Raw genomic sequence first — 13,123 nt, 5'->3', positions numbered from 1 at the left:
AGCAGATGTTATTGTGGGTGTAGTGAAATGCTTGTGCTCCTAGCTCCAACAGTGCAGTAGTATCTACCAATTCACAACAATACACACACATCTAAAAGTAAAAGAATGGAATTAAGAAATACATAAATAATATGACGAGCAATGTCGAAGTGTCATTGACTAAAATACAGTAGAATAGAATACAGTATATACAGTTGAAGTGGGAAGTTTACATACACTTAGGTTGGAGTCATTAAAACTCGTTTTTCAACCACTCCACAAATGGCTTGTTAGCAAACTATAGTTTTGGCAAGTCAGTTATGACATCTACTTTGTGCATGGCACAAGTAATTTTTCGAACAATTGTTTACAGACAGATTATTTCACTTATAATTCACTGTATCACAATTCCAGTGGGTCAGAAGTTTACACACACTAAGTTGACTGTGCCTTTAAACAGCTTGGAAAATGTCAGAAAATTATGTCATGGCTTTAGGAGCTTCTGATAGGCTAATCGACATCATTTGAGTCAATTGGAGGTGTACCTGTGGATGTATTTCAAGGCCTACCTTCAAACTCAGTGCCTCTTTGCTTGACATCATGGGAAAATCAAAAGAAATCAGCCAAGATCTCAGAAAAATACATGTAGACCTCCACAAGTCTGGTTCATCCTTGGGAGCAATTTCCAAACGCTTGAAGGTACCACATTCATCTGTACAAACAATAGTACGCAAGAATAAACACCATGGGACCATGCAGCCGTCATACCGCTCAGGAAGGAGACGTGTTCCGTCTCCTAGTCATCTCTACATCTCTACGTACTTTGAAGGCGAAAAATGCAAATCAATCCCAGAACAACAGCAAAGTATCTTGTGAAGATGCTGGAGGAAACAGGTACAAAAGTCCTATATCGACATAACCTGAAATGCCGCTCAGCAAGGAAGAAGACACTGCTCCAAACCCGCCATAAAAAAGGCAGACTACGGTTTGCAACTGCACATGGGGACAAAGATCGTACTCTTTGGAAATGTCCTCTGTTCTGATGAAGCAAAAATAGAACTGTTTGGCCATAATGACCATCGTTATGTTTGGAGGAAAAAGGCGGAAGGCTTGCAAACCGAAGAACACCATCCCAACCGTGAAGCACGGGGGTGGCAGCATCACGTTGTGGGTGTGCTTTGCTGCAGGAGGGACTGGTGCACTTCACAAAACAGATGGCATCATGAGGATGGAAAATGATGAAGATATATTGAAGCAACATCTCAAGACATCAGACAGGAAGCTTGGTCGCAAATCGGTCTTCCAAATGGACAACGACCCAAATCATACTTCCAAGTTGTGTCAAAATGGCTTAAGGACAACAAAGTCAAGGTATTGGAGTGGCCATCACAAAGCCCTGACCTCAATCCCATAGAAAATTTGTGGGCAGAACTGAAAAAGCGTGTGCAAGCAAGGAGGCCTATAAACCTGACTCAGTTACACCAGCTCTGTCAGGAGGAATGGGCCAAAATTCCCCCAATTTATTGTGGGAAGCTTGTGGAAGGCTACCCGAAACGTTTGACCCAAGTTAAACAATTTAAAGTCAATGCTACCAAATACTAATTGAGTGTATGTAAATTTCTGACCCACTGAGAATGTGATGAAAGAAATTAAAGCTGAAATAAATCAATCTCTCTACTATCATCCTGACATTTCACATTCTTAAAATAAAGTGGTGATCCTAGACAGGGATTTTTTTACTAGGGTTAAATGTCAGGAATAGTGACAAACTGAGTTTAAATGTATTTGGCTAAGGTGTATGTAAACTTCCGACTTCAACTGTACATATGAGATGAGTAAAACAGTAGGTAAACATTATTAAAGTGACTAGTGTTCCATTGTTAAAGTGGGCAGCGATACCATGTCTATGTATATAGGGCAGCAGCCTCTAAGGTGCAGGGTTGAGTAACCGGATGGTAGCCGGCTAGTAATGGCTATTTAACGGTGATGCGTTGGGCAGACCGTACCACCCTCTGGAGAACCCTGCAGTTGCGGGCGGTGCAGTTGCCGTACCAGGCGGTGATACAGCCCGACAGGATGCTCTCAATTGTGCATCTGTACAAGTTTGTGAGGGTCTTAGGGGTCAAGCCGAATTTCTTCAGCCTCATGAGGTTGAAGAGGCGTTGTTGCGCCTAGGGCTGTGGCGGTTACGATATTTCGTCTGCCGGTGATTGTCACAAGCACTAACTGTCCGTCTAACGGTAATTGACTGTTAATTAACAATAACCATCTCCTGGCTTCTACACATAGCCTGCAAGCCATTTTAAAAAGTCTAATAAATCAATTTTAAAAAGTCTAATAAATCCATATAATATAGCCTACACCTTCACAATAAATCCATTTTTAAAATTTTAGACAGGTCTAAAGAAGCATGATATGTAGTCTATTTCAGAAGAACAGAATAGCATACTCTGAGTTGCTAGGTTCTGATGTGGCTATGCCAAATGGCTGTGGGCTAGTCATTTTGCAGACAAGATTTGTTTATAATTCTGTGGCATTATTTTATAATATGAAGAATACAATTGAACAAAGCTGAATAAAATATATAGTACCAGTCAAGAGTTTGGACACACCTAACCATTGAAGAGTTTTTATTTATTTTTTACTATTTTCTACATTATATAATAATATGAAGACATCAAAACTATGAAATAAACACATATGAAATCATGTAGTAGCCCAAAAAAGTGTTTAAAAGAAAATATAAATATATTTTTTGATTCTTCAAAGTAGCCACCCTTTGCCTTGATGACAGCTTTGCACACTCTTGGCTTTCTCTCAATGAGCTTCATGAGGAATGCTTTTCCAACAGTCTTGAAGGAGTTCCCACATATATCGACCACTACTTGGCTGCTTTTCCTTCACTCTGCGGTCCAACTCATCCCAAACAATCTCAATTGGGTTGAGGTCGGGTGATTGCGGAGGCCAGGTCATCTGATGCAGCACTCCATTCCTCTCGTTTTTGGTGAAATAGCCCTTACACAGCCTGGAGGTGTGTTGGGTCATGGTCCTGTTGAAAAACAAATGATCGTCCCACTAAGCGCAAACTAGATGGGATATCGCTGCAGAATGCTGTGGTAGCCACGCGGGTTAAGTGTGCCTTGAATTCTAAATAAATCACAGACAGTGTCACCAGCAAAGCACCCCCACACCACCTCCTCCATGCTTCACGGTGGGAACCACACATGCAGAGATCATCCGTTCACCTACCCTTCATCTCACAAAGACACGGCGGTTGGAACCAAAAACTCATCAGACCAAAGGACAGATTTCCACTGGTCTAATGTCCATTGCTCATGTTTCTTGGCTTCAAAAGGTTCTACAGCTGCACCATCGAGAGCATCCTGACTGGTTGCATCACCGCCTGGTGTAGCAACTGCTCGGCCTCCGACCGTAAAGGGTTACAGAGCATAGTGCGTACGGCCCAGTCCATCACTGGGGCCAAGCTTCCTGCCATCCAGGACCTATAAACTAGGCGGTGTCAGAGGAAGGCCCATAGAATTGTCAAAGACTCCAGTCACCCAAGTCATAGACTATTCTTTCTGTTACTGCACGGCAAGCGGTACTGGAGCGCCAAGTCTAGGTCCAAAAGGCTCCTTAACAGCTTCTACCCCCAAGCTATAAGACTGATGAAAAATGTATCAAATAGCCACCCGGACTATTTACATTGACACCCCCCCCACCCTTTGTTTTCACACTGCTGCTACTCAATGTTTATTATCTATGCATAGTCACTTTACCCCTACCTACAAATTACCTTGACTAACCTGTACCCCCACACACTGACTCGGTACTGGTACCCCCTGCATATAGCCTTGTTATTGTTATTTTATTGCGTTTCTTTTTATAATTTTTTTTACTTTAGTTTATTTAGTGAATATTTTCTTAACTGTATTTCTTGAACTGTATTGTTGGTTAAGGGCTTGTAAGTACGCATTTCACGGTAAGGTGAAATGTCGTATTCGGCGGATGTGACAAATAACATTTGATTTGACCCTTGCTTCCGGTCCTGAGCTACAGGCAGTTAGATTTGGGTATGTCATTTTAGGCGTGGGAACAACATCCCCTATACACTTCCTGATGAACTCAGTCACTGTGTTCGCGTATACGTCAATGTTATTCCCAGAATTTAGAGAAAAGGGTGTCATCTGGGCTGTGGTGTCCATCAATAATGGACTGGCCTCCTCAGAGAGAAAGCATGTAGGGACTCTCAAGCAAGGTTTTGTCTGGCTGTGAATTTCGCACAAGGTCACCTTTCATCTCATCTCAACCACACACACGCACAAACACTTGAGATGTGCTCGGGCCTTAGACATTTTTGCCGTGTCTTGAGTGTGATAGTCTTGCGGTGGGGGGGGGGGGGGGGGGGGGGTACTGCGCATGTTTTGAGTGTCTGTGTGTTCGTGGCTCACCGTAGCCGTGCGACCTCTTCATGTGCAGCTTCATGTTGCTCTTCTGTGTGAAGCTGATGCTGCATATCTCACACTTGTAGGGCTTCTCCCCTGTGTGCTTGACCGTGTGTACCTGCAGGGCACTCTTTTGGTTGAAGGCCTTGTCACACTGGGAACACTTAAAGGGACGCTCACCTGTAAAAAAAACCAACAAAAAACAGAGAGACACCTTCTCAAGACTTTAAGGACTACAAAGGAGTACAAATGGCGGTGCAATTCGCCAGATGAATACAAAACACACATTCTGATTCAATCTTGTGAAGAAGGCAATAAAAAGGTGTCTCGCACTAAAATAAGTTTGAAATATGGAACAAAAGTACTTCTAAAAAGTGAAAGCACGTACAGTAATTGATGCGTTGCAGTATATTACTGCAAGCGGTAGCAATTTACATCCAATTTAATAAAAAATGTATAAAAAATGAAAAGGTCTTGTCAGCTTACATTATCTGCTGAAAGATGTGAACTGCCGGCAAAGTGTAAATCCGATTTACCAAAATAACTTGTAGCCTACTGTGCCAATTCAGAATAATAGCGTTGCCAGGTGCCGCCTCCCCTCCAGATTCCCATTTAGAAAGGATAGTGTAAGTAAGGCCTTCAGCATGATCTTGGAACATAATGACCTGCCATAATTGGTACCATTACAGTGAAAAATACATTGACTTATTTAACTGAAATTGAAGAGACCTGTTATGTCTGTAACTAAGTCCATGGACATTATTTAAGTACCTCTTCCTCAATCTAAACCATGAAAACTGCACTGTGAGAAAACAGCCACACAATTTGTTGAAGACAATGGCTCTGCCTCTCTTCTGATGTGGAGATGGAGAGTAAAACCAATTTCCAGTACGAAGAGGCCCCCCCGTTAGCTTAAAGAAGCGCTAAGAGCGACGGTTGTGATTGTGATGCTCTTCGCTTGCTGACGTAACGCTAACAAGCTAGGCTATGTCATTACATATCGTGTGTACAAGCTCCCTTACAGTCTCTTCTGCTGGGGACGATAAGAGGTAAGACAGGACCCCCCCCCCCCCCTACCTGTTCAGCTGCCACAGTTCAACACACAACATTACAGTAATCTCACCACGGCCTGCCACTGACACAGCCATTGAGTGGGTAGCCATAAGAGTAGGCAGTAGGTACCAACGAGTCAAAACGTTCAAGTCGCACTTTAGCTTAATACTTACCTCTCCAGAACAAAAAAGTCCCAATTCAAAAGAAGCAAATGCACATCCTACTCTGTCGTGTCGGAGTTGTGTTCAATTTATCTTAGGAGAGTCCATGATTTGCTCCGAAGAAGATCATTTGGTCATTTTGCCATTGAGGCATATACATGAAATCGTTTTTCCTAAGGTCTTTGAAGTGTCCCAAATGCCTGATGGAAGGTCACTCTAGTCGAGGACTCGGATATGGTACATTTTTAATTTTGCTCCTTCAAGGCTGGGATGTACAATAGTCCTAAACAGAATAGTAGTCTGAGATTTATTCGAGTGAACGTTGTGCGCGCGTTTGTGGAATTACCTGTGTGCGTGCGGTTGTGTCTCTCTAGTTGGCTGGGCTTGGCGAAGGCTTTGTCACAGGAGGAGCATTTGAAGAACTTGGGCCTTTGGGAGCCCAGTGAGGGTCCTCGCTGGTGGACACGCTCGTGCTCCTGTAGGAGAAAGAGGTCAAAGGTCCGGGGACACAGAACGAAAAATATTTCAGAAGAAAATGTGAAACATAGCAAATATGTTTAAAAGAAATCTGCAATTTACACGAGAACTGGCCCGCCAACTGCGCCAGCGTACACTTAAAACTGGAAGAAAAAAAACATCTGGGAACATTGGAAACCCCAAAGTCTAATGATGAACCATCCCTCCCAAAAATTCAAAAATTCTAATGCAGAACCACCCAGAAACCCCAAAGTCTACTGACAAACCATCAATAAAGCTCAAAGTCCAATGACAACCCATCAAGAAACTCCAGTCTAATAACGAATCCTCAAGAGACTCCAACGTCTAATGAAGAAGACTGAAGAAAACTCCTGAACAAAGAAACAAGGCGGCCAGTCTCGTCATAGGGTAGTGTGACGAATGAAAAGGATAGTATAGCAGGCCCCTGATTGCTTTTAAGATCAAGAAAAATCAGTAACTGAAAGTTTGTAAAAGAACTTCCTCTGCATGTCCCCAAAGTCATAGAAAAGTCTGAGCAAGCAAACCAACTACACAGACAAACATGTGTGAGGGTTGTGTGTGCGCGCGTGTGTGTGTGAATGTGCGCGTGTGTGAACATGCGCCCAAACTTTCGGTCTGGCGGGCCAAATGTCGTCCAGGGTGAAGTTTGGCCTGCGGGCCCCACTTTGAGCAGCCCTAGTATTGACCTTTAAATAAAAGCTACTCATCTCCTAAACATTATTGATAAAAGTACTGGTATTTCCCTCTTAACTATTGCTGAAACGGTTGCCGTTTGTCTCTCTCCATCGCTAAATGACATCATAACGTTAATGAACCCGGGCAACAGTTTGTAAAGTGGAGAAATAAAACGAAACATGAATTAAACATTCTCTAATCTCAGACACCCAGAACTAAAATCTGTTTGCGTAATTGCATCAGATGCTTGATAAGCTTAATGTACTAACAAAGTATCCACTCCTCTAAATGGAAAATCAGCCAGTTTCAGGGAAGTCTATGGGCCAAATGTCCCCTCTGGGGTTACATGGGGCTGCCGATTAGTACGGAACAGGCTTTGATACGGTTCCAGCCGTGCTCCCCCTTTCCAAAGGAGCGTTTAATTCCGTAAATGAGATGAGGAAAGCTTTTGGGATCAGGATGAGCAAGGAATGAGGGGGGCGTCAATGAGCCAGAGAAGATATAGAAGTATCTTAACACACACGAACGCTCTCTGAATGACGCACAATCAAAACACACATCCAATATGCTCTCTCTCTTGTTCATACACATGGACGCAGACACACCATCAGGGGATCACACGTGTCATATCAGGTAAAGACGGTCATACGCTCGCACACACACAGTACACACACACACACACACACTACACAGCCAAGGACAGAGGAGGACGTTGAGGAGTTGCAGAACAGCATGGCTCTCAGGCTGGATGAGAGCAACTTGTAGGGGGCTTGCTTCTGCTTATAACTCTAGAAATTAGGTCAAGCTCCTGCCTCTCCTCATTGCTGAGAGCTTCCCACTGTTTACGTGCTGGGGTGGAGATATTAAATGGAGAGCCTCTCTTCCTAGGGCAGCCGTATCCCCATGAATAGCATTGTCAGATGCGAAAAAGTCTGCACTGGAGAAAATGACCAAAAACAATCTGAAATTGGACTTCAGCTGTTAACTTTTACCACTCGCTCCTCCCGGGGCTATTATTACCCTGTCAGGAGGCAGTAGGCATTTGGGACACAGAGAGAGGGAAGAGTGACAGTTGATTTATCATTCTCCTGAGAGTCCCTACATGCTTTCTCTTTCAGAAACTGAAGCAGCAGAAGAAAGGTTTTAGTCATTGTGCTAGGCGATTGTGTTTAAACTCCCCTGAACGCTGAGAAACCCTCGGCCGTTTGACTCTTGTAACCCACTCCTAACCCCGTCCCACCGCCCAGAATACACCCAGAATACACCCAAGAGTACTCAGAGCTGGTCCCACAGGAAACGATTATCCAGTGTTGAACTCTGCTCTGAGGGCAAGACAGGGCAACTACTATCAGGGAAGGGAAGGAATACATACAACATATAAACATGCTGTTGTGTGTGCGTGTGTGTGTGTGTGTGTGTGTGTGTGTGTGTGTGTGTGTGTGTGTGTGTGTGTGTGTGTGTGTCTGCCCTGCCACACACTCTGCAAACTTGACAGTGTGTTCCATGCTATAGTCCAGTCTCCAGTGTGTGTGTGTGTGTGTGGGGGGGCAACTGTGTGTCTGTCCGTGCTTACCTTTAAGTGAGTAGCTCTTTTGAAGGCCTTGCCACACACTCTGCAGACGTGGCAGCGCTCCTTGCCGTGGGCCTGCCTGCAGTGGCGTCGCAGCGTGTTGGCGCTCTGACACACCTGATTGCAGTAGAAACACTGGTTCTGCTTCTGGTTCTCCCCCTGGTCCTCCTTCTCCACCGCCTGGCCCTCCTCTGACAGCTGGTTTCAACACAACACACACGTTATACGCACGTTATCCTACCCATCGCCCGGTCCTTCTTAGATATCTGTTAACAACACAACACACGTACAGATACACACACAGTGACTGACTGACCCTGTAAATATTGTTGGGCTGTCCCTCGGTGGCCTGGGGGTGGTGACTGACCAGTATGACCTGCTGGGTGGAGCCGGCCTGTTGTCCTGAGAGATCCTGGTCACTGAGCATAGTTTGGTACTGCTGACTCTATGGAGAGAAGATAATCACTGTTACTGTGTGTGTGTGTGTGTGTGTGTGTGTGTGTGTGTGTGTGTGTGTGTGTGTGTGTGTGTGTGTGTGTGTGTGTGTGTGTGTGTGTGTGTGTGTGTGTGTGTGTGTACACGTTTTACTATACTTATGAGTACCAGAAGCCCTCACAAGAATAGTAAAGATGTGGTTCTCAATTCTAAAAAGTATATTTTAGGCTTAGGGGTTAGGTTTAGATTTAGGGTTAGAATTAAGGTTAGGTTCAGATTTAGGGTTAGAATTAAGGTTAGTGGTTAGGTTTAGATTTAGGGTTAGAATTAAGGTTAGTGGTTAGGTTTAGATTTAGGGTTAGAATTAAGGTTAGTGGTTAGGTTTAGATTTAGGGTTAGAATTAAGGTTAGTGGTTAGGTTTAGGGAAATATGATTTTGAATGGGGAATCAATTATTGGTCCCCAAAAAGTATAGTAAGATATATATCTTTGTGTGGGTGAGTGTATGCACGCCCACGTGTGTATTTTTCAGAGTGGTTACCTGTGTATGTGCTGTTGTGTGCGTGCATGATTGTGTGTTTCAGAGTGGTTACCTGTGCGTTGAAGTTGAGCGTGAATTGAGGTTGAGCGTCCAGCATACCCTGTGTGTCCTCCAGTGTGAGAGTCACGCTGCCGTCGCTGGCCATGCTCGATGACGACATCACCAGGCTCTGGGAGCTAGCCGTCTGCGATAGGGAGGTGCTAGACGGCAGGCTGGTGACTGACAGGAGAGACAGGAAGTAGGTGAGAATTTAGCTTGACAGAAATACTTGCAAGATTTTAATAAGCCATTTTGGTGTCATGCCATTGAAAATGAACTGGCAATGCAGTAGAATGATGCACTGTGGCATGTGATAATCGCAAGGAGAGCAAGCCAGTGGAAATTGACGGAGTGGATTGGGCAGATGCCTGAAAACGCCACATGAACAGCAAATACGTGAAAAAAAAGCACATTTTATAAGAGGTCACCAGATAACTCACTTGTTCTCTGCAGGCATCATTTAAACTTGTGACGTGACAGTGTGAAGGGAAATTAGGCGTAGCAGCGTGCCCACACTCACCACTACAAGGAATCTCGCCAACAATGTTCCACAGCATAAAAATGTGAATGACCAAGAACCCCTAGGCCTAAATTGAGCAAGTTGAGGTGACTAAACTGCTTGGAGTAACTCTGGATTGTAAACTGTCATGGTCAAAACATGTTGATACAACAGTAGCTAAGATGGGGAGAAGTCTGTCCACAATAAAGTGTTGCTCTGCCTTCTTAACAACACTATCAAGAATGCAGGTCCTACAGGCCCTGGTTTTGTCGCACCTTGACTACTGTTCAGTCGTGTTGTCAGGTGCCACAAAGAGGGACCTCGGAAAATTACATTTTTTTTTTTGTCCTTTATTTAACTAGGCAAGTCAGTTAAGAACAAATTGTTATTTACAATGGCCTAGGAACAGTGGGTTAACTGCCTTGTTCAGGGGCAGAACGACAGATTGTCATCAGCTTGGGGATTCGATCTAAAAACCTTTTGGTTACTGGCCCAACACTCTAACCACTAGGCTACCTGCTGCTCCAATTGGCTCAGAACAGAGCAGCACGGCGGGCCCTTAAATGCACACGGAGAGCTAACATTAATGACATGCATGTCAATCTCTCACGGCTCAAAGTAGAGGAGAGATTGACTTCATCACTGCTCATTTTCATAAGAAATGTTGACATGCGGAATACACCGAGCTGCCTGTTTAAACTACTAGCACACAGCTCAGACACCCATGCATACCCCACAAGACATGCCACCAGAGGTCTCTTCACAATCCTCACGTCCAGAACAGACTATGGGAGGTGCACAGTACTACATAGAGCCATGACTACATGGAACTCTATCCCACATCAGGTAACTGATGACAGCAGAATAATCAGATTTTAAAAAACAGATAAAAATACACCTTATGGAACAGCGGGGACTGTGAAGAGATACAAACACACAGGAACAGACACAAACTCTACACACACGTACATTGTAATATTGTTGTATGGTGGCATTATACGTTTTGATTTGTAGATATCTAGTGGTGTAATAATGTCATATGATGTACTGTTTTATCTTTTGTTTTATGTGTGATGCAAGTGCCTTAATGCGTTTGGACCCCAGGAAGAGTAGCCTCTGCCTTGGCATACGAATACACAATTCTCCATTCATCTAACCCAAAGCTTTACTATCGTCTCATTCTTTCATAATGTCTCTCGATTAGATGACTCACTGTTGTTAAATAAGAATACATTTGCAAAATGACCAACTCCTCTCAATGCCTATTCATTGTTTGTCACAGAATATTGTCCACTTGAGTTGAGAGGAGAGTGATGACGATGGCTCAGAGAAGTTGATTTAACTCCACAAGTGATGAGCGTTGAGAGGTACTGCAATCAGCCTGCTAATTGACCCAGCTCTCCATCGCTCCCCGCTGAACAAATCACTCAACACACTTTACATCACAGGCCCTTCACTGTGTGCTCCCAGCGGGCTGCACAATGGGTGAGTAGACGCAAACATACATTTACATTTTTTTACATTTACATTACATTTTTTTGTCATTTAGCAGACGCTCTTATCCAGAGCAACTTACAGTAGTGAATGCATACATTTGATACATTTTTTTCCCGTACTGGTCCCCCGTGGGAATCGAACCCACAACCCTGGCGTTGCAAACACCATGCTCCATACACACACAGCAGTGCTGCTGCCAATCCTTACCAGTCAGGCCCGCGTTGCTCTGAGGTAGGAGGTGGTCATTGCCCATGGTGAGGGTGGCACCTGTGGTTTGGTGGGATGCCAGCCTGATCCCGCCAATCATCTCTCCGCCACCAGGGGCGCCATGCTGCTGGAGGAGGTCTTGACCTTCAGAAAGAGAGAAAATACATTTGATCTCCAGCCCACAGTGACGTGATTCAATTATCTTCCTCCCAGCCCCTTCTTGCTCGTTCTATGTCTGCAGTCTTCATCTCTCGTTTTTTTGTTGTTGTTTACATTGATGCAAAGCTTGGTAACAGAACGACGGCACAAGAAGCACAAACCAGCGTTCTGTTACCAAACTTTGCATCTGCAATGTTCGTCAAGTAAATGTGTTTTTGTAATATTTTCTGTGGAAATTGTTAAAAGTCGTCTTTGCAACTTTGAAAGCATTGGTTTTTGTTTGGCATGAAACTTTTTTTAGTCTCAGCATCACTCGGCTACTGTGAAATTGCCCCTCTGTGATGATGCACTTTAAATGAAATTTTACGACTGAAATTGAATTCCGGGCAGAGTGGAGGGGAACTGATTCTAAGCTGGATGTAGGTATTCTGGATTAAGTTTGGGGTATTGAAGGCTCCATGTAAGAGGATGAATCAAACTTGTGCCTGTGAGTGTGTGTGTGTGTGTGTGTGTGTGTGTGTGTGTCCAGTATGTCAATTGACATTTTTGTGGAATGCGAGTGCCTCAACGACATATGAGAATAGGAGAGGATAATTATTTGTGAATTATTCATACATATTTTGAGTATCTCACGATTCTTGAAGCGCTGTTGACGCATCTGGACAGTATACCAATTATAGTCTCATGTATGTGTTACTCTCAAGGGCAACTGTAGAAAACACAGTTCTTGATTTTCTGACCTTTTTATATACTTGGTTTGTTGAATTAAGGTGAAGAGACAAATCGATGATTGTGCTCCTGTGAGCCAGCTTGTTTAGCTGCCACGTGTGTGTGGGCATGAGCGAGTGAGTGCCTGTGGTGAGTGTTTGTCTGTAGCTGTGTGTGAGTTTTCCCAAAGTGTGCACTTGTATCAGATTTTAAGCTACAATATGTAACTTTTTGGGCGACCCGACCAAATTCACATAAAAATGTGTGTGGTAGATCTGTCAATCTCATTGAAAGCACGTCCTAAGAAGCGGTAGATGTGTTCTATGTGTGCCTTTTCTATGCTTCCCTTTCTTAAGGTTCGTTTTTGAGTCTTTTACTTTTGATTTTGCACACAAGCTTCAAACAGCTGAAAATATTTTTTCACAGCGGTTTAGATGATACTATGATTTGCTACACTATACTTGCTTGTTTTGTCACATAAACTGAAATTAGGTCAACTATTAGAATTTAAAAGCAACCAGGAAATGGCAGAGAAATGTCTGCATAGTGCATATTTTAAAGCATATTGGATTGATGAAAGCATTAGCAGGAGAGTTTCCTTCATTGATATATCCATGTCGGAGAGCGTGCAAGCGTACACTTAGGGAAAAGTATGGA

General features: G+C 43.7%; 1 protein-coding gene across 2 annotated transcripts in view; it reads right to left on the bottom strand.

The window, feature by feature from the left end:
* Window positions 1–13,123, bottom strand: part of LOC115177310 (zinc finger protein 236) — a 90,876-nt gene that overhangs the window by 3,688 nt on the left and 74,065 nt on the right. For both annotated transcript variants that reach the window (XM_029737961.1, XM_029737962.1), the window contains exons 26-31: window positions 11,600–11,743; window positions 9,410–9,576; window positions 8,698–8,826; window positions 8,385–8,579; window positions 5,985–6,114; window positions 4,431–4,604 (exon numbers count right to left, since the gene is read on the bottom strand). In XM_029737961.1, the coding sequence (XP_029593821.1) occupies window positions 4,431–4,604; window positions 5,985–6,114; window positions 8,385–8,579; window positions 8,698–8,826; window positions 9,410–9,576; window positions 11,600–11,743 (939 nt within the window). The remainder of the gene's footprint in view (window positions 1–4,430; window positions 4,605–5,984; window positions 6,115–8,384; window positions 8,580–8,697; window positions 8,827–9,409; window positions 9,577–11,599; window positions 11,744–13,123) is intronic.

This window comes from Salmo trutta, chromosome 37 (assembly GCF_901001165.1).
Source record: "Salmo trutta chromosome 37, fSalTru1.1, whole genome shotgun sequence".
NCBI lineage: Eukaryota > Metazoa > Chordata > Actinopteri > Salmoniformes > Salmonidae > Salmo > Salmo trutta.
This window is presented reverse-complemented; position numbering and strand designations above follow the sequence as displayed.